Below are 20,821 nucleotides of genomic sequence, written 5' to 3'. Positions count from 1 at the left end.
TATCCGAGTTAAAGCATAACAAAAATACTTCAAAGTGCTTCCTTAATTACTTAAAAGACTTTTCTTAATGGCACCTTTTGTTGATATGTTAAAGCTACCTTAAATGTGGGTGACTAGAGATGTTATGCAGCAGGTGCATTCTTCAGGATGCGAGACAAAACAAATGTCCTGACTATTCGGTCATTAAAGATCACACATCTCTGTAAGAGAAGGGGCGATAACCCTGGTGTCTTGCAGAAATTCCAATATCAGTTCGCACAAACTGGCATAACTTCTTACTTTCCAATTTGGTGTTGCATAACGACTGCCCCACCTCACCCACTTCAGCAGAGGGTGAAGCAGGTTCCGTACTACACGTAAAGTGCTTTGGGACCTCTAAGGATGAAAAGTGCTATATAAATGCAATCAACCACGCATTCAATAAATTCCATCAGGATTAATCTGTTCTCCATTTGACGCCTAAATTCACAGCTGCCAATGTTGGATTCACAGTGGGAAAAGCAGATGACATGACAGTACATGTTTTGGAGGATGCGTGTATGTCGCCTTCATTGCTCCTTCATTGCTCCTCTGTTCCTGCGCGTTGTGAACTCAATTTAACAGTGGGATAGCATGAAAAACAACTGGCCAATTCTAAACTAGAGAAAGGACAACTGTACCGAAGCCTGAAGATGCCAATGGTCCGAAGCAGCAGTACAAACCTGCACCCTCCGGCTTCACTGCAGACGTCTCCTTTGCCGCGCTGACAGACGCTGGCAGCTCCTTCTTGCTTTTCTTGCGCTCGCGGCCAGCGTGGTCTTCCCCAAGGTCAATCACCAGCTCCCTGTCGGAGTCGGAGTCCACATCCAGGTCCCCCGAGCCGGCCACCCCCTCCTCCTTGGTTTTTGGCTTCTCCTTGGCCGAGTGCTGAGAACCCTTAGCTTTGTCGGAGGGCTCCTTCTTGGGATCGGGGCTGGGCTTCTCCTTGGCAGGCAGCTCAGCCGTTTTCTCCACTGCTGTGCTCTCGACATTTCGCTCCTTCTCCTCACTCTGCGGGGACACTTTGGGCTTCTTTTTCACATCCCTCTCGCTTTTCTCTTTGTCGTCCCCGTCATCCTGACCGTTTTTTAACTTCTGTTCGTCGTCACTCATATACTCGCTGTCACTGGAATCGGACTTCTCCGAATCTTCAGAGTCACTGTGCTCCACCCCTGTGTACACATCTTCAGAAATCTCATTTATCCCTAGACAGTAATAAAATCAAAACATTAGTACATGCAGTACGTAATCCTAAACAACAACTATTCTAACAAAGGGCTTGTGAACACAAAGGAAGTCATTATATATTTAAAAAACAATGTATTTTAGGAATAAATGAGTTTTGAACTTAAAATGCAACACAGCAAGCTTGAAAAATAAATGATATTACTAAGGATTACTGGTTTGACAGCTATAGCAATAATCATAACAATAATAATGGTTTCCTGTTAGACTTAGGGCAGACCATGGTTACAAAAATAATCTACAGGTGATAAAAATAACAAATGTGAGTATCAACAATGCAGCCTTCCCAGGAATAATATTAACTGAAATCTGGAACAATGCGTGGTTTCATGTTTTAGATATCATACTTGTTTTATCAAATTCAATGAGAATAATGCAGATGTATCCCGTATTCTAGATGATTGCAGACTGCTGTAATGCACTTGCCAATATCAGAACAGAGAAGGCTTACCCATATTCCGCTAGCAATACCAGGAGAGAGAACAGATTTGGCAAGTACATACCAAGCTGGGCTTTACAGCTTTCGATTGTTTTATCCAGGTTGAGTTGAAAGCGGCTCCGAATTTGTCTCTTTGGTGATGTCAGCACGACTGGCGTCGACTGCTGCTGCACAGACTCGCTCAGCTCCTTCAGGTCCATCTCAGCTTTGCTGCGGTCTGAAACAAGAAAAGTATCCAGAATGCCTTTGCTCAATGTATCAGTAAATCTCTACCAGAACAGTTACATTGCAAAGGTATGCAAATGTCACCCTGCACTTGCTACAAGAAACAGCTAGTATGAAAACACATTTTTTGCATTCTTAGTTGACTTTAGGAGATTCACCTGGTGTTCATTGACAAAACTAATTTATACATGCTTACCCATGTACGACAATTTGTTAATATATTAGCAATTTACGTACTGTAGCCATGTACTGTAGCTAAAACACTTAAGAATTCTGCTCTAGCTTATTTTTGTTAATGCCATGACTTCTGTCAGTAAGATTTCTGTCACTAAAAGGATTACATGAGGCAAATTGGACAGAATGACTTACACGTCCTTTTTTATATTTCTTTGTGGGGATTTTGTTTCTTTTTAACATCTTTTTCAAACATATTGATATGATCGAACAGAATAAACCGTTATATATAAATAAATGTTCCATGATTCCTTATGACACCTCAGATAGGGAAGCAGTAAACATATCAAGTAAGCTTAAGAGCGTATGGGGTTATCATGAGGAGAATTTGCTAAACAGTCCTCTAAGCATTACAGTTAACTCTGCTTGTAGAGTCCAATGTGCCTGTTGCACTTGAATGGGTTTGGCTTGGGCAAAGGATTTCCAAATAAGAGACCCACCTACACAGAAAAGCAACAGTAACACATTTTTCAACCAAACTTCAAACAAAAGTTTTTTCCCCTTCAATGGTGAACTTCACAAAACTGTTTAAAAATGTGCGATAAAAGCAAGTATAGCCCTCAGTCTTAAAAATAAGAAACAATAATATTGAATTGTCCTTAATTTTAGCACCTCAACAACAGAGGTGGAGCCATTATATGAAAAATGCATAAAAGCACTTACACACTCAGCCACATGGCCTTAGCAAACAAATTCTGAGAGGTGTTAGAACCTAAAACCTTTCTACAAAAATGATTCAATTAAAAAACTATCTAGGTTAGAATCTGACGATATAAACTACTCATGCATTTAAACATCATAGCAGGACTCATAATGGATCCATTCAGTACAAGTACATCTTGGATGGTGTTACCCACGTTCCCTGTACAAGAGAATGTTCATCCTTTTCTTCAGAGGTGTACTTATGTACAAGGCTGTTCATATATACAGCTTCATACAAGCAAATCTGGTCAACTGTTTTCTATTGGTGATGATCACAGATAGCCAATAACAAAGAAATCTACCCTGTTACTTGTCTTTTGACATGCTGGTGATGACCATAACTGTCCAGGTTCATGAGAAACTGGACACTTTACATTTAACATGAATAGAGGGTAGGAAATTAAATCAATGGTATAAAAACCTCTCAAAACATAGCAAAATGTGCAATGGCAATAGACTAATGTTTTCCCTGCAAACCTCAATGCAGTTGCTTCTGTGTATAATGAATAGACCTATGTGTATATAACTCATGATAGGTTTCCTTCTTGCTAGTAATACAAATCTGTTCTGGAATTTACCAGTTTCAATCTTTTGTGAAGTAGCGAGAGCCTGATATATCTTACACATACCTACATACATTTTCCAATAATGGCTATTGTCAGAAGAGACATTGTATTAGACCTCTGGGAATTGTGAAAGAATTTAAAACTCATTTAACTGCCAAAATGTAACAGCGGAAAAAAAATATACAGGTAACAAAGATACTTATATAGCACATCAGACTGCCATATACAGTAAGATCATTTTTTTCTGATTTGTGCCTCAGCTCTCAAAAAAGTCACTAGCTGCCAATGCTGTTGGAAAATAAAAATATACAAAACTCACCCAGGTTGAGGTTAAGGATGCTTCCAGTTGTAGAAGTCCTCTCCTGTTTGGTAGTGACAGGTGTTGAAGATTGAGGAGAGAAAGGCTTAGGGCTCTCAGTCACACTGCCCGCATGCCCAGTCTTTGCAGATGCTGGAGATGCTGAGGAAGAGAGCAATAACATAAATATAATTACGACATTGACCATATCCAAGTTCCAAAGAACCAATCAACAAACCTCTCTAAACACTATTTAAAATATAAATAACATTCGTACCCAATTAGAGGCAGCAGCTAGATCACCCTGCATCTCTCAACTGGCTACCTGCTGAAGCTCAGCAGGGTTGAGCCTGGTCAGTACCTGGATGGGAGACCTCCTAGGAACTATGGTTGCTGCTGGAAGTGGTGTGAGTGGGACCAGCGGGGGGCACCCACCCTGCGGTCTGTGTGGGTCCTAATGCCCTGGTACAGTGGCGGGGACACTATACTGTAGTGGGCGCTGTCTTTCAGATGAGACGTTAACAGACAGGTCCTGACTCTCAGTGGTCATTAAAGACCCCTGGGCGTTTCTCGATAAGAGTAGGGAGTTATCCCAGTGTCCGAGTCAAATCCCCCCCTCTGCCTTTACTGTGGCTCCAAATTGTCCCCGTTGGCTTGCACTGGCCCTGCGATGGACTGGCGTCCCATCCAGGGTGTACCCTGCCTTGCGCTTGTTGCCCGCCGGGTAGGCTCCGGCTTCCCGCGACATGTATGGTTCTGTATAAAGCAGTTTGGCACATGACATGACATGTGCGCAATTAACTGCCAATATAAAGCTTGCGTTTTCTGTGCACGTTATTATAGTGAATGTGAATGTGGCTTTTTGACCAAAAAAATCCATACTTTTTAATTTAAACTCACTGAAAGTAATACTACACATTGTACAAGCCTGTGAATTAATTACACCTCACACACTGAAATTCCATCTCAAACACCCTGAGCGCATCTCAGCATTTGAACGTTACAACTATATTTAGTCTCAAGTAACTTGGATTGTTAGTTTAATATAAAGCTCAGTGACGTACAACACTAAAATCTACTTTAATATCTGATCCTATTCTTGGCCACCACTGCCCGTACAAGCTAGGTGCTTGAGAGAATTGACTGACTAGAGGGAATTCATTCCCCGAGTACAGAGAAACTGAAATGAAAACAAAAGTACACATCTGTATATTGGTATAGCTGGTTAGTTTTTTTTATTAATTTTAAGTCTAGTATTTGAGGCAGGTTTTATAGACCATTTTAAATAGCCTGAAAACCTTTTTATTCCAGTGTACAGTATGTGGGGTTTTATTAACTTTAAATAAGTCCATTATAGAAAATACTGAATACAATACAGGTAATTTGCAGAAGGGTAGTGGAAGCTCAGCATAGCATTTTAATCCCATATCGGACAAGCTTATGTCTTAACACAAATGAGCATTAAAATTGATACCATTGTGCAAAATAAAGGCGGTCTCTTCCAGTCAAGACTGCTCCAGCAGGCTGATGTACCTGTGTAGTCCATGGACTCCTCCCCAGCGCTGTAGTGACTAGTGGGGGCTTTGAGGCTCTTCTCCGAGGTGTCCTGCTCGATATCGGACCCCGTGTGCACTGAGGAGTTGGTGCTCATTGGAGAGCGTGGCATCTCAGTCAGAGAGATCCTCCTCCCTGTACCTCCTGAGAGCATGGTCTTGCCCAGGATGATTTTAGGAGACGCTGTCATGTCAAAATTGAACTTGATTTTTTCTTGCTTCTCAGGCTTGACTGTGCCTGCGCTGGGGTTCGAGGGATCCAGCAACATTTGAAACTGGTTGTTGGGAGTGTATGGTGTCCTGAAGGGAGCATAGTTAAAAACGCCAAACTTCTTCCTGATGTTTTCTACATAGATCTCCATTTCCTGCATGGCACTGTTAAAGATGCTTTTAGTCTTTTTCACAGAAAAAGGAATTTCTTTGGACATGAGGTAGCAATTATTTATTGGGACCCAGGCCCTGAAAAATTAAAGAATACATTACACCCATGCCTCGCAAGAAAACACATTCTGACAAATCTGCAGCTTTTAAAAAATCACTTTATTGTCAGACAGTTGATAATTAATATGTCATAATAATATATTTAAAACATTTTTGTAATAGAATTTTTGTAATATAGGATTACAGGGTCATATTTCATCATCAACATGTTTTATTAACATGCACTGCCCTTTTTCTAATCTGAAAACTCTGAACTTTTTAAGAATAGTAAAAATATTAATAAGAATATTAAAAATGTCTTACCTATCATGCTGCCCAAAAAATCGGGCATCGACCTGTCCGTCTTTATCTCGCAGAGCTTTAGCTGGCCAAAATGGAAATCCTTTCAGTTTTGCCCACACAAGAGGGTGAGGATTACTCTATTCAGATTTAAAAAAAAATGGTTCTGATAAATAGACATAATCACATGTTTTAAAATATGGAAAGGTATCAGCTGCCTGAAAAAAGTGAAAACTTACGCAAGGTTCACAAAACCAGTTTTCCCTCTTTTGGCAAGCTGACAGATAACATTCTGGACAAACCTCTATTTCATTCATCTGCAGGAGTGAATGATATAAAGCATTAGGACATAAGATGATTTTAGAGAAAAAATATCACTGAGTCAGAGATTAAAACATAAATGACAAACTTTTTTTCTAAACAAATCTATTTGCTTGGCAAGAATGTATAATGGTACTCACTTCATGTTCACAAATTTTTACAATGACTTTAGCTGTTGCTGTCAACTTGTGATTACCTGAAAAAAAAATCTGTTATTAAGCACCTTTATACCAAATGGTCAATATTTAACAAAGGTTGTGATAAAAATATGATCTATTTAAAACTACAATTACTTCATATACTGTATTTCTGTCAAAAAAGGAGGTTACAGATGTTTTTATGAATTATACCTAGTTTTTACTTAAAGGAAATTAAAATAAGGCCTGATAATATATAACATACCTCCATTGTAGATTATGCAGTTGTGTAAAATCCATTTTACATCAGCAAGAAAAGCTTCTGTACAACCATACATTTTCTTCTTGATATTCTGAAGAGAAAAATACGAAAGAAAGCTAAATAAGATACTGGGACTGTAAAAAATAGCAACCACAACACAGGCTAGAGTTTTGTTTTTAAATGTGTTCATTATTATTTGTTCATTACACTATCAAATGATTAAAAAGGTGTCAAATTAATGGGGATGAAGAAAAAAAAAGCTCAATTTTATAAGACCGGTGAGAAACTGTTAGTTTCATAACCAACTACCTTTTCTAATGTGCAGAGGTCCATCGGATGAAATATATATTCAGCGTAATCTGGATGTTGTTCTAGAGATACAGGCTTCTGAAATGGCTCTGTCTGTTAAACAACAAAAATGAGAAGACTAATTGGTCCAATATGATCAAAAACTGAGCTTATCCACATGAGGTTCTCCAGACAGACTGTGTAAGTTTTGAACACTCCAGTTATTATAAGGGATATGGTAAATATTGCTTTTTTACCCAATTAATAGGTTTTCTCTGGTGGGCTGCAGCATGTGGTGAAAGATTCGAGCGTGGCTGATCCTGAAAGAGAGCAAGGAGAGCTTTTCCTCACCAGAAAACAGCTTCGCTCAGCTGTCTGGACAACTGGAATTACTTAAAATGATATGTCAATGGTCTTGAAAGTATCTCATAATACATCCGTGACCAGGCTGTCTGAACGTGAGGTGACTGTCCTGCAACTTACAAAACAAATGGAACAGAAGGAAGCTCTTTCTTTTGTGGATTTATATTTTAATGCAGGACTCCAATAAAAATCTGATTAAGAAGCCTGAAAATATGCACTTCCTTCTTTCTTCTTTGTCATTGACATGTAACAGCAGTCACGCCCTTCCTCACCGCCAATTGCTAGCGATTTAGCATGGGCTTTTTACAGCCAAACGTGTTCGCTCTATAAATCTCTATAAATATCCCTGCACTGGATATCTTTGCTTGAATGAACACCCCAGAATGAAGAGGTCTGATCTGGAGGTCCAGGTTTGGCAGAAAAGATATTTTGTTGTAACACTTCTTTGAAAATAAGATCTTTTAGATGTACAGGTTTTATGTTTCAGAGGTTAAAGGCTTATTGTGATATGTACAGTAAGTGTACTGCAAAATATTTAGGAACTGTTAATGTGTAAATAAAAGATCCAACAATTTATTTTTTTTTGCAACAGCTGGCACAATGATCTAGTTTTGGGGAAATCTGTAGTTATGAAAAGCTGCATTTTTAATGTTTTTTCACAAGCTGAGGAATTGGGAGTTAGCCATATAAATGATTGTGTTTTTTAAGAGAAATAAAACATGTAATTTGGAAAGCACTTATTTCATTAGCATTTCATGAGATTATCAAAGACACTGTTTCAGATGTATTTTTCTGTTTACAAAACCAGATTCTGTATTCATTCATGCTGGTATTTCTTCAGATAGAAACATCTTTCTTTTCCCTTTTTGAATGCCACGGACACTCTACAGTAAAGAATTAGGAAGAATTTTCTATGAAAGAAAAACTAAAACAACAGTAAAGATATAATGTCCAACAGTAGAAGGATAACTTTAACTTACCCCAGGTTGTTTCATTTTCTGAAGTGCAAACTTTAGCAGATAAGACAGCTGGTCTATTGTTAGCATTGTCATTGCTTTGCTTTGAGTTTCTATGCATTCTGCCACTGTTATTTTCTGAAAGACAAAAAGGAATGCAGTTCTGTAACACCTTTTGAATAACAGAAAATTCAATCAGATAAAAAAACAGTACAAAAACTTTATTTAATACTTAAATTTGAAAAATGGGCATAGAAAAATGCCCACTGGAAAATAAGCAACACATTCTACAATAAAAATAATTACATTATGCTGGCTTTCTAAAAAGATTGTTGTTTGATCAACAATCAGTTAACCAGAAAACTACTTTTAAACTTGTTTATATAAGAAGTCACATCCGTTAGCAAGAAGAATGGATTATGAAGAAGACACAAATAAAGTCAGGCTCAAATCCACTATCTGGCCAAAGCCTCGACCAACTACAATGTCTGAAAGCAGCAAGAACACCATGAACAAGACATGGCTTGTATGCCACAAGGTGCGGAAATATCTGCAGCCCAGTCCCATCCCAGCCATTCCCATTCCTTGAGCACAACTGCCTTTGGCAGAGGAGAGCGATTGTGTTGGGACTGAACTGTGCAATCCACAGCTTCTCACCCTGACTGGGATCTGGGAGTGGCTCTGACCATAGGGAAGATGAAGGCCATCTGCCTCATGCTCCTCAAGACACTTCCAAAACCGTCTTGACATGTAAAGAATTTAACAATTTGAGGGTAACTACTCTTTGGGCAAGCAAATGAAGGTGAGCACCCTGAAGTGTACCAATTCCCCAGTCTGTTTCAAGGCCTTCTTTCGTGAAAATGTTAGAGAGCCACGAGTACCTCACATTCTGGACAGAACCAGTCCCCCTCGGGCTCCGCTGTCAGTTTCAGACACTTTGCATGGTAGACCCTTGGGCAAAGCTCACAGCAGAGGACCTGGCCCTCTCGGTGGCACACCCAGCAATAGAAGTCATTCCGTCCATCCTGTGGTACAACATCAACAGGGTCTGTGGTGAGTGGCTGCTTCATATAGTAAAAGGGACCATGTCTTAGTTCTGACTGAAATGCAGGCAAGAGAAACAGGTTTTTCAAAACACAAGAGATCAAAGTGTAGTACAACAAGCAAATTCATACAGCATTGAATGTTAAATGGTGGATGCCAAGAACAAACTTTTGTGTTAGATCAATAGATCTTCATACTACTTTACAGACATATGTTTAATTAGAAACACGGCATTAAGCAACACAAATCTTGTTTGAATTAAAAAATAAAAAGTACTAGCTAGAATGTTACATTTTGAACGGAATTTGAAAGTTTGTTTTGGCACACCACATGTAGCATCACTATTTTGCATGAAACAAGCCCTTCTTTACAATAAGCATAGATACAAAGGTAATTTACCTCACAGCATTGTTATACATGAATAAATAATGCATGTTTAGAAATGGTGTTATAAATGACAGGCTGTACAATTTAACAGAATGGCTGGATACTTTAAACAGTACAAGGCTGTTTTAACAATGACAATCAGTGAAAAGGGCTACTTTATTCATAGCCCACAGGCAAAAGCACACAAGTCTCATTCATGCAAAATAGGATGCTTACAAAAACTTAAAAACAAACATATGTCAATATTTTTACCAAAAACTTTAACATACTAAACATATGATAACAGTGAAATTAATTTAAATTTAGCCCTGTGCCATTACACTACATTGTGATTTGTGTTCATCTTATGACATAAGTAGCAAAGGATGTTAGTAAGTTCATTTGCTATCCAGAAATTACTGGGTGAAAATAATGAAATTAATAAAATATTAACCAACAGTTCAGTTTATACATACTGTATATCAGAAAACTTTAATTACATATATGAACACATTTATCACTTATGAGTTCAAATGTATTAACTATACATAACTTTGCCAAAATCAACATGGCAGGTGGAGTAAACTACAAAATTCATAAATTAGTAATGTAAAACCAAATATACAAAATTAAAATGCAAAACAGACTGCAACAAGTGTCTTGTTTGACAGTCAGGAATAAAATACGTTCAGACAATTTTAAACAAATCTTTCTGATGATAGTAAAAAAGATGTGTATTATACCTGTTCCTTGTTGTTACTATTCACTAAGCCAGGTTTCTTTTTCTTTTTAATTGGGCTTGGTGATGTGTCAGTAGGGGAATGACCATTGGAAGAATGTGGCGGACTGGGAAGCTTTCGTTTCTGTGCTGCTCGCTCTGCAGACCCAGGATCTGAAACTACAAAGCAACTCAAAGTCAGACAAGACTACAAGAAAACAAGTCCTTTTTTTTCCCCAATTTATTGAGAAAAAAAAACTCTCAGACTGGACAAAATGAGTCATTTCTGTTTCCTGGTGTTCACCACATAAATCTTTGTATAGAGTGAAGAGTGAAGTCTGCCTTGTATTAGTTGTGAAAAATGGCCATATAAAATGCACAAGCTTGAGAAATGCAAATGGCTCAGTAAAGGAATTATTTTACACTCAACAGAAAACTGTAACTGAGTTCTTTCTCTACAATATTTACATGTACTCTTTCATTTAACGTACATGTAAATTACTTGCAGATGCCTCCTACTTAAAATAACTTACTCCACTGTACATACTTCAGCAGCCATGTTACCTCTTAACAACAGAGAGGAATTCTGCCACAGTAATATCACTGTATAAACAGAAGCACTGAAGAACATACAATTCTAAATAAAAACATTTAAGTGTAATTATTAAAGAATTTATCACCCAGTTATTTCTACCAACTCTCATTTAAACATTTGTTAATTGTGGAAAAGCAGTATGCCAGATACTGAGCCATGCCTCCTTCAGGCATTTTGAGAGTTTTTGATAACACTTAATTACAAAAGGGATTGTATTTTTAAAATGCTTAATTAGGTGGTGTTGTGTCTATCATCTCTCCAATTATTTTAATTTAAGGGAAGGACACTACACAGTGATCAACATGAATGTTACACTATAGCCAGTTCCAGGGGGAAATAAAAATGATATATTTACATGGAACTAAAATGATAGACATACACAACATTGTGTGCGCTCTGCATTTTTAACCGCTTTTTAATGTCAGAATTAAAAAGCAGTTTGTTGGTCAAGCAAAGAACTGAAAAGAAACTCTCCAGGACTGTGTTCATAGCACAGCCTCAGTTATTCCTGAGGTTTTCCTTGGCTGTGCATATTTGTATTGTTTTGTTATTTGTTAATGACATTACTGTTTTAAAGCAGCATTGAAGACGCACATTAGAAATATTTTATTATTTGAACAATTAAAACTTAAAAAGCAAATGTTTGAAATCAGGTATCTGACATTTTTTGTTTCACGCTCATCAAGTCAGAAGTATCATGGAGTTTTACATGCATATACTCTGATATTCCCAGTATGAAAAGCCTTCTCACCTTTAGATCGTGTTGCGATGTCCATCCCCTCTACCACATCCGGCTCTGTTTTTATTTCTTCTTCAGCCAAACTACAAGGGCAAAAAAAAAGGGAAAACAATGGTCTTTCACATCACACTTTCAGGTTTCCCCAATGTTCCTACAGCATTTGTGACCCTAAATGGACTGGCTTCATGTACTGACCGTGCTTATAACTTGCATATTCTCAAAGGGGATCAGTCGTCACTGACTTACACTGCGCCAGTAACAATTCTTTTTACCTGCTGCTGAATTTCTTTAAGGGTATTTGCAGTTGTGCTGCAAAAATCTATTGAGATGTATACAAAGATGAACAATAGCGGTCAAGCTTTCTTTCTTGCCTAGCCAAATTAGCATGTATCTGGCTTGATCTTAAGGTTCATTTTCAATGTTTATTTTCTAATCAGTGCCACAAGAGACTATCTCCATAGCTACCAGCAGCAGTTGTTCCAGCTCATAGATAGATACATAAATACATCAATAAAACCATAACGGAGCAAAGCCACTCACAATAATTGAGGACATAAGAGACATAACAGTTGAAAACATCGCAGATGAGCAACTGGTCAATTTTAAAAGTTGTGATTTTAACATGAAATATATATATGGAATTAAAATCTCGTCTTGCTTAACTTTAACAAAAGTAAATGTTTACAGTTAAATCCTAGATCCTGATCAGCTTTAAGAATTTCTTTTTTACATTGCTTGTTACAGTCTAAAAATGGTTTCCAAGAGAAACCTGCAACCTGCAACAAACGAAACATCTTGATATCACACTTTTTGTAGTTAAGACTCTAACACAAATGAAATTGGCGGTCTGCATAACATCAGAAATAGTGTCAATATACTGTATATGGATATAATTTGACATATTTAAAGTAGCAATGCAACTGAAACCCCATACAAATGTTCCACAATCAACAGATGTAAACAAACAGGGAAGGAAGAATCTTTAACAGCATAATTTAAGCATTTGGTATTTTGTAATCTAGTGATCTGGTAAATCCTTCAGCATAATAATCAAATCTCAAGCGAGATTAACTCCCATTTCACTCTCACGTGGGATAAGAGCTTAAATGCAGCATTAGTTTGTTGTGTGTGCTTAAGGAAATACAAATGTCTATCACACTCAATTGTTGAAGCTAGAAGTACCATAATTCATTTACAATACAAAATCCAATTGATTTTGGCCTAAAAACACTTCCTTGATAAAAAAATATAAATTAAATCTTCTGAATAGCAATTTTTGTTTCACACATAAAGTTGCATAATGCTTGTAAAAACAATGCTTTGTTTATTACAAGATTCCAGCCTCAAGCATCATTGCTTTGGAATTACAGTGAACCGATCTGTGGTACGAAGGGCAATTCATTCATCCAGAAGCCAAAATGCCCAAATCCTCACTGTTGTAGCTGCCAGTTTTACTAGGTAACACAAAAAGAAGCCCTTCACAGTCTAAAAAGACCAGATAATGATAGAGACCAAACTGAGCAAATTCATCTTCTTGGCTTCTTCAAGTAAGATTTAACATAAAGTCTAGAAGATTAATAAGGATTAAGATATAAAACAATCTCCCATATACAGTTATAATTTAGAATATATAATCAAAACAAATATCTATGGCTCTCACTATGTTTTCTTCCACAACAAAACTTTGTTTTAAAATTAAACAATGTATGCATAAAAATACTTTTCTTTTATTTAGACCCACTGTGATTTTGCAAGAAGAAAAACATCCTTCACTTTAAGCTACTTGCTGTGCACAAAAAATGTAATGTATTTCTAAAAACATTCAACATTAAGGACCACTTCTTCCCTACCAGTGTAATAAAGCATTTTCTGGGAAGCACAAAGTAGAGCAATTTCACAAACCACTGCATGAGTTAGTGTTTCCCTGGTAACATGTTACCATGGAGACTGTTCCACATTTTTGGAATGGAATCCAAACAACAATAAGCTAATCTAAGTTTCTTAAAGAAAGAAAATATTTATTCAAATAGGAAGTTTCTAAAACAGGTCTTTAAAATACTTTCACAACACACGAGAAACAAACATATTTTAATAAAATCATGCCTAAAATTCTGAAACTAAACATCCTCCTCATATTTTGAAAGATGACAATCAAATTTAACAAAATGTTATATTAGGCTATCTAGTACTTTTGGCATTTATATCAAGTGATAAAATAACACAAAGTAGCCAGAACTAAGATGGAAAAGCTAAAATGCCTTCGAACACTTTAAAAAACGTAGTCATAATGCACATTTTACAATTAACACTTTAAAAAACAACTATAAACTTGCTGTTTTCTGATTAATGGCCTTGTTAAGACCTTTAGAGGCAGCTGTATATTTTTCACAACAAGGTTAAAAAAATATCATAATGCGAAGTACGGTAGGAATCTTCATGTGATTCCGAGAGGCCTTAAAAAAAATCTTGAGTGAGTCACTGCAGGCCCTCACTGTTCAAAACTAACACAAAATATTAATAACTGCACTGTTTAAGAGAAAAATGCAATTCGGTAAATGGATTAAAAAGCACATCTGTGTTCAGTAACTGTATGCAGATAGGTGCATCTGAATGAGTCGCATGTCTCGCTACAGTCTCTAAATGCAGCAACAGCAACAGCCACAGACTTGAATTAAGATGCTGATGTTTCTGTAAAGATATATTGCCACTGTGCTGATACAGAAAATGGTATTTAACATCAATAACATCTGTCCTGTAGCTTTGAACAAGACTGGACATACCCTACCCGACAGAGACTAAAAGATTCCCAACACATCAGATTCCCAGCACATGGCATGTCACTGCCTTTTTCCCTTCCCATGACACAGCATGCATTCCTGGGACTTCCCATTTTGGAATGTTTGCAAACGACCACTTGCCTACAGAGCTAGGACACGAAAAGTGCAGCTCTTTGACACATTAAAAAAAAACAAAGAACAAAAGACTGCATAGTTTATTTAGAAGGGAAACCTCAGCTCTTTCACAGACAAAGAAATGTTAAAACTCCAAATGGGATTCAATTAAACTTCAGTGGATCTTCAGGTCATATACATTTGTTGATGCATCACCAGGTACCCTCTCACAGTGAACCAAGAGGGTTGCTTCCTGCTACTATGGGAGATGATGACAACAAACAACAATAAAGATAAATGAAAAAAAAACAGCCGTGCCTTTGACTCTTTGTTGCATTCTTACATTGCCAAAATCCATCATATATGAGGTAAGGAATTACAAAGTGAACTTCAATGTATAAGAAATCAGTGTCTGTGTCTGCCACATACCCTGAGTTACTCATTTCATAAGAACTAAAATATTTTTTAAAACAATACTACTTTTTTTTTGTTATATTTCAATGCAGAAAAGTGACACATAGTAGCATACCTTGTCTTATGCACAGAATATACAAGAAAATTCTTCTGCTTGGCTTTAATTTGGCTGGTTGGGATGAAACAAAGATGGTTGCAGAATTTTCCAGAAGGGCCTTGCTCTCCCTGCTGCTAGACTGCAATTGTCAATCTTTAACCTAGGCTGTGGCTGCGATTGGTTTGAGTGTTACATGGAGGAGTGTGATTGGGCTGCTGCACTGTGGAGCAGAGCTTGCTACTACCTTGTCTCTTAGACATTTTGCTGCAATGCAGAGATTTTTATAAAATAAAAACAGAATCATTCCATGCAAAGTTTCCCATATGTATTTCTTTATCCAGCCACACAAATCTGTACATGCAAAGGGAAAAGAAATCCGCTTATGCCATTTGATTTCTGTTATATTCAAAACCTTGTTTATAGAAAACTAAAATATTATGGTGTCCCTTCTATCCCTCTAAAACTGCTTATACCTTCTGAACACAAATATCACAGTATCCCACTGGCTCTGTATTGATGAGACTTAGAAGAATAGGAAAAACATTAGGAGCCTTCTGAAACTAAATAGCTGCTGTGTGACAGTACAAAGAAAACATTGTAAGCTGTTAGACTTAAAAAGGAAATCGGCGTATTGACATTAATAATTTACAGTGGGAGCTCACACAAGTTTGGACACAGTACTTCAAACTAAATCAGAAATGAAACCTACAGTACATTCAATAAGACAATTAAACAGTGAAGTTCACAGTTAAACAGTGAAGATTAGAAATCCAAACCAATAATAAAATACGCAGCGTACATGTCCTATTTATTTGCAGAAGCACACACATTTATGTGTATATATTATCCATCAATGTTGTGACTTATGCAAATACAACACATACAGATATGTATGATCTTTCCATACGTACACATATAAACACATTGAATGATTAAAAGCCTGTAGAGAAATTAAATAAGGTTTAAAAGGAACCATATATAATGAATAACCTAACTGAAAAATACATTATATATTTTGTTTTAAGTATACTTTTAAAAATGTTAAGTATTGGATTGTAATCTTTCAAAAAACAACCTCTCTTTCTTAAAGCTGCATGACAACAGTAATAAAGCACAGACTTAAAAACTCTTAGTCAAATCATGCTTACAGCCTTCTGTCCTCATAGTGCATATCTATTTACATATACTGTACACACTCCATATTTACACATTCAATAAGGAATAAAAAAAGAGTTTCTAAAACACTACCCTTAGTTGGACTTAACACTATGGTACGTGTCGCACAAACTTGTAAGAATACTAGGATCTGTTTCCAGGATGTTGCCCTAAATTCAAATTCATAAACCTGTTGCAAAAAATTAGATGACGGCAAAAAAAAGGTTTAAATAAAGAAAGGTTCTGCACTGCTAATCAATAATAACAAGTTACAACAGCGTGAACCCCTTCTGCTTGAGAAATAAAAAGGTTAGGCTGTGCAGAACAGAACCTGAGCATGTAGACTGAAAAAAACAGCTTTTTCACTTTTGGAGTTTCACTTTTAATTTTGCATTAAAAAGAGATCACCTATCAATGAGTAACGACAGGTATACACAGGAGAGCCAAAAGCAAACCAAACTCTCAGATGTGCACTGCAGTGGGTCTCTCAAACTGATCTTTCATATGTTTACTGTTAAAAACCTCATGCTTTCAACAGATCCTTACATTTTAAAGCCACTCATAGCTCAGCTGCTGTCAACAGGACTGCTGCTTAAAATGATAATAGCCACGAGAACAGCAGACTGTCAACTTCTGCATAACTTCAGGCCACTTATTGAGATTGCACTCCTTAATTTGTGGCTCTCATCAAAAAAAAAATTAGCCACCTTCCGCCCATCAATCAAATTCATATTACCTAATTACACTTTGTACGATATGTGCATTAGTAAAGCAGGCTGAAATCTTCAATACAAGGCAAAGCACTGACAGGAGAGGGCTCTAATACACTGTTCCTTGCAGTTCCTCAAGTCCTGTTCTGTAAAATTAGTTGAAAGCAATGTTTTTCAGTCGTTTGCAGGAACAAAAAGCTGTGCACACTCTCTCCATTACCTTACACCAAAATGTAAACCTGTGTGCTACTCTGTAAGCCATTTGCTCCCCCAGGGATCCCTGCTGTGCTGTTGTAGCTACATCTGTTTCTTAACTTCCATTTTATCTGAGGCTGACATGTGACACAGGCAAACAATGATGCAGGCAATCTGCTTACAAAGAGATCCCTCACAATCAGAAAAGACTAAATCAACAGAAAGAAAATGTTACATATATTCCTGTCTTGCAAAAAGGATTTGCCATGGTCATCTCTGCAATGGAGACTGGCTAAGTAACCATGTGACCACAGCCAGCAAGAGAAACTGCTTTTGCTTCTGCCTGGTTCCAGTGCTGTGGTGTGTGATTTGCAGGCTTCCCTCTCAAAGAACAATATTCTGGTATTAGATAAACAGTACATTAAGGAAAAAGTAAGAAAATCAGGCTTACCTCTGTGGATGCATGGCTAACACAGTGTTATGTCAATACTTATAAAACATGGAGGACAGTCTCAGTTCTTAGACAGAAAGGGCTTGGCACTTCAGCTTGATGATCAGACTGCCAGATAGAAGCTAGACCCTGAATGGCCTCTTTTCACTACCGGGATGTAAAGCGGCAGCGGATTGGCTGAAACATTTCCTGAGTAATTATCTTTGTTCAGCTCAAGCAGGCAGGAGCAGCTCTGTGGACAAAAAGAAGAGCCAGATCTAGGCCCAAATCACAAAATACACACTTTAAAACATTCCTACAAACAAATGAACACATACAATGTTCTAAAATCGTTACCAATCACTGCATCCTACATTGGCTGGGTTGTATTTAACTGTATTTTCCAAAATATTTCCCCAAAACATGAAAACTAGGAGCAGTCTGACTCGTCCTCCCTGTTGCAGAGAGAAAGGCCTTTGTCTAAGAAATCCCTCCCTTTTATTTTAACAATCCACAGAAAATTTAAGTTCCCAAATGCAAAAGTATACGAATGAAGAGTAAGAATAAATGGTGACAGCAGTCTGTAGAAGGTCTGTCTTAGGCCCATCTGTAAATCTACCAGGCTTCTAGAAATATTACATTTATAAGATTCTTAAGAACAAAATAGTCAACTGGCCAACTACACAATTATTTGTGTATATATATATATCTTTCCTATATATATGCAGAAATATTAGATATAAAAACATGCAGACAATATACAGTGAATGTAAATATTATATTTTAAAGGCATATTTCTAATATTACACAACATCTCACAAAATGTTAGTATTGCAAATTCAGTTAATTCCCATTAGATTCCACAAAATTACTGTTTTCTCTAGATCTTGGTCTACTTACAATCTCTTAGAAAAAGACAGTTTGATTGTGCATTACTAATCAAATACTGTATTAGATTTAATCCAGAAATAAAAATAGATTTGTATACAAGCACTAAACATCTACCAAAATGAACTGTTTTCTATATGAAAAATATTGTTTTGTTTTCGTAATTTCTGGTTTTCCAACAGAAAATTATTATTTAAATATAGTACTGTCATGGTTGTTTTATGTCAGGAGAAAAGGCTGACATTACCTCAATCAAAGTGGAACTGTGTGTACTGTTTTTTTCCTATTTTCCCCATGAAATATATGCACTGTGCTACAAAAAGTAGCCAATGTCCTCTAGTCGGGTCACAAACTCTGATTAACAGCAACAGCAATTTGTTTTTTTTACATGTGATTCACAAATTTCTATTAATTGGTTATTGGGGTATTGTTGCATTTGTGAAACAAATGTTTTTAAAAGTAAATATAAAATAATATTTCATATAAATAATATATAATAAGCTTTTTATACATAATTTAAACACAAACATGCCATATATTTTCATTGTGAATTCAAACTGTGCATCTATAACAAATTGTATTTTATTTCAGAATGGCATAATATTTCTTACATATCAGGCCGCACTGCTATAGTTTTGCATAATAAAAGTTAATTTATGTGGCAAGAACAAGGAATTCTACCAATCACAAAGATAAAACAATCATATAAAAAAAAATTCATAACAGATTTAAAAGCACCCAACATATAGAGATATACATTGGCTACTACTTACAATTTTTGTGAGATTCAGGTGTCTAAAAGCTTAAAGTATTGGCCTCACTCACTCCTTCCTATAATGGAGTGTCGAAAATGGACTTCTTACTAATTACTGAACAGCCTGCAATTATATGTTCTGACACCTGCACGTGTTGAACACCTTCTAATACTGCTATACACCTGCATTATAATTTTACAATTCACTTGTAGAAGAAACATTATTTTCGCAGGAAATACTATTTACTGTATAGCTTTGTGCCCTTTTTCTGTGATCCTAAATGTAATAGTGACACCTTGAGGCAAATTCTAGTATAGATAAATAGGCTGCACTCTCACATCCTACACTAATCACGTTGTGTTCTTTCATGCCTTGGCACATTAGACTTCCATATACATAGAATTAAAGGGTCAGATGATAAACAACCAGAACCTTAGAGTGGTCATTTACATTTACACCTTTTCCACCACATAGCTCAGTTACTATTCTGAATACTTCATCACCACTCCATCACTGCACAAAATTACTTTTACAGACTGAAGCTTATAAATGTGTTCTATGTGCATAGGCTGCCCAGCTGTTGATTAACCACACCTGGATACACAGCGTTTAAAAATGTCTCCTCCAGTCCTGGCACTGAAACAAAGTGGAGACAAATGGCTGTCAAAAATCTCTCATTTTTTTGGTGAGCACAATACAGTACTTGTGTTGAGGCCTTCAAAGTGAACACACCACATCTCTTTGAGAATTGTAAGTCTTCATCAGCCTCGGGAGTGCTGAAGCTTTTTTTTTCAGACAAGCTGGAAGATGATTTATAGTAAGATGCTGTCCTCACAATGGATATTTTTAAGGGAGCTCTTATCTCTTTAAGGTGACATCCTCTTAGGCCCAGCCCTCACTGCCATGATGTTTAAAACACACAGGCACTGATGACTTGATTTTGCTTCTGAAGATTTTGCAACTTCCCTGAATTAATTTTTCTGTCTTTTAAATATAAAGCATGTCTGTATTTACATTTCTATGCACTGGCTTCTGCAGCCACTGGCTGTTGAATTCAGCGGCACTCAGGAATCGCACTAGGCAACATGGCAGTAATTAACTAAAATATGTCAATATAATTGCTTATCATTGCATATTATGGCTATGCATGTAAACAATTGCATACAGTTGATAGTACTTATACATTAAGTGTATAAGTGTCCAAGTGAACAGGCTCATTTATTTAAGTTACCACTCAGCCAGACCTTTATATCTAAATAATTTAATCACAAAATGGAATTCTAGTTTCATTCCAACGAGACTCTTCACACCTTCACTTGATGCAGCTTGCAAACGCTTTAACAGGAAGGTTCTGTACATACCAAAACCCTTCGGTAGTTGTAAGTGTAACTAGATTTAAGGAAACGGTAATCGCACAGGATTTTTAATGCTCCTCTGAAGTGAGTAACCAAACCTTAGTTGCATTGCGCCCCGTGTAATGTTTTCTTTGGTCCCGAT

At 36.8% G+C, this 20,821-nt stretch overlaps 1 protein-coding gene across 7 annotated transcripts in view; it reads right to left on the bottom strand.

Moving 5' to 3' along the window:
• Window positions 1-20,821, bottom strand: part of zmynd8 (zinc finger, MYND-type containing 8) — a 28,674-nt gene that overhangs the window by 7,477 nt on the left and 376 nt on the right. For 2 of the 7 annotated variants that reach the window (XM_069179335.1, XM_069179341.1), the window contains exons 2-16: window positions 17,703-17,934; window positions 11,802-11,872; window positions 10,481-10,635; window positions 9,209-9,427; window positions 8,352-8,465; window positions 7,266-7,328; window positions 7,030-7,122; window positions 6,724-6,811; window positions 6,462-6,517; window positions 6,240-6,317; window positions 6,025-6,140; window positions 5,261-5,739; window positions 3,749-3,889; window positions 1,767-1,919; window positions 702-1,223 (exon numbers count right to left, since the gene is read on the bottom strand). In XM_069179335.1, coding sequence (XP_069035436.1) covers window positions 702-1,223; window positions 1,767-1,919; window positions 3,749-3,889; window positions 5,261-5,739; window positions 6,025-6,140; window positions 6,240-6,317; window positions 6,462-6,517; window positions 6,724-6,811; window positions 7,030-7,122; window positions 7,266-7,328; window positions 8,352-8,465; window positions 9,209-9,427; window positions 10,481-10,635; window positions 11,802-11,872; window positions 17,703-17,716 — 2,362 coding nt within the window. In that variant the 5' untranslated portion in view covers window positions 17,717-17,934. Of the gene's footprint in view, window positions 1-701; window positions 1,224-1,766; window positions 1,920-3,748; window positions 3,890-5,260; window positions 5,740-6,024; window positions 6,141-6,239; window positions 6,318-6,461; window positions 6,518-6,723; window positions 6,812-7,029; window positions 7,123-7,265; window positions 7,329-8,351; window positions 8,466-9,208; window positions 9,428-10,480; window positions 10,636-11,801; window positions 11,873-13,639; window positions 13,667-15,209; window positions 15,289-17,702; window positions 17,935-20,821 lie in introns of those variants that run through there. The other 5 variants (XM_069179339.1, XM_069179336.1, XM_069179337.1 and 2 more) reach the window with 5 other exon arrangements.

This window comes from Lepisosteus oculatus, chromosome 16 (assembly GCF_040954835.1).
Source record: "Lepisosteus oculatus isolate fLepOcu1 chromosome 16, fLepOcu1.hap2, whole genome shotgun sequence".
Taxonomy (NCBI): domain Eukaryota; kingdom Metazoa; phylum Chordata; class Actinopteri; order Semionotiformes; family Lepisosteidae; genus Lepisosteus; species Lepisosteus oculatus.
The sequence above is the reverse complement of the archived record's forward strand: the minus strand, read 5'-3'. Positions and strand labels throughout refer to the sequence as shown.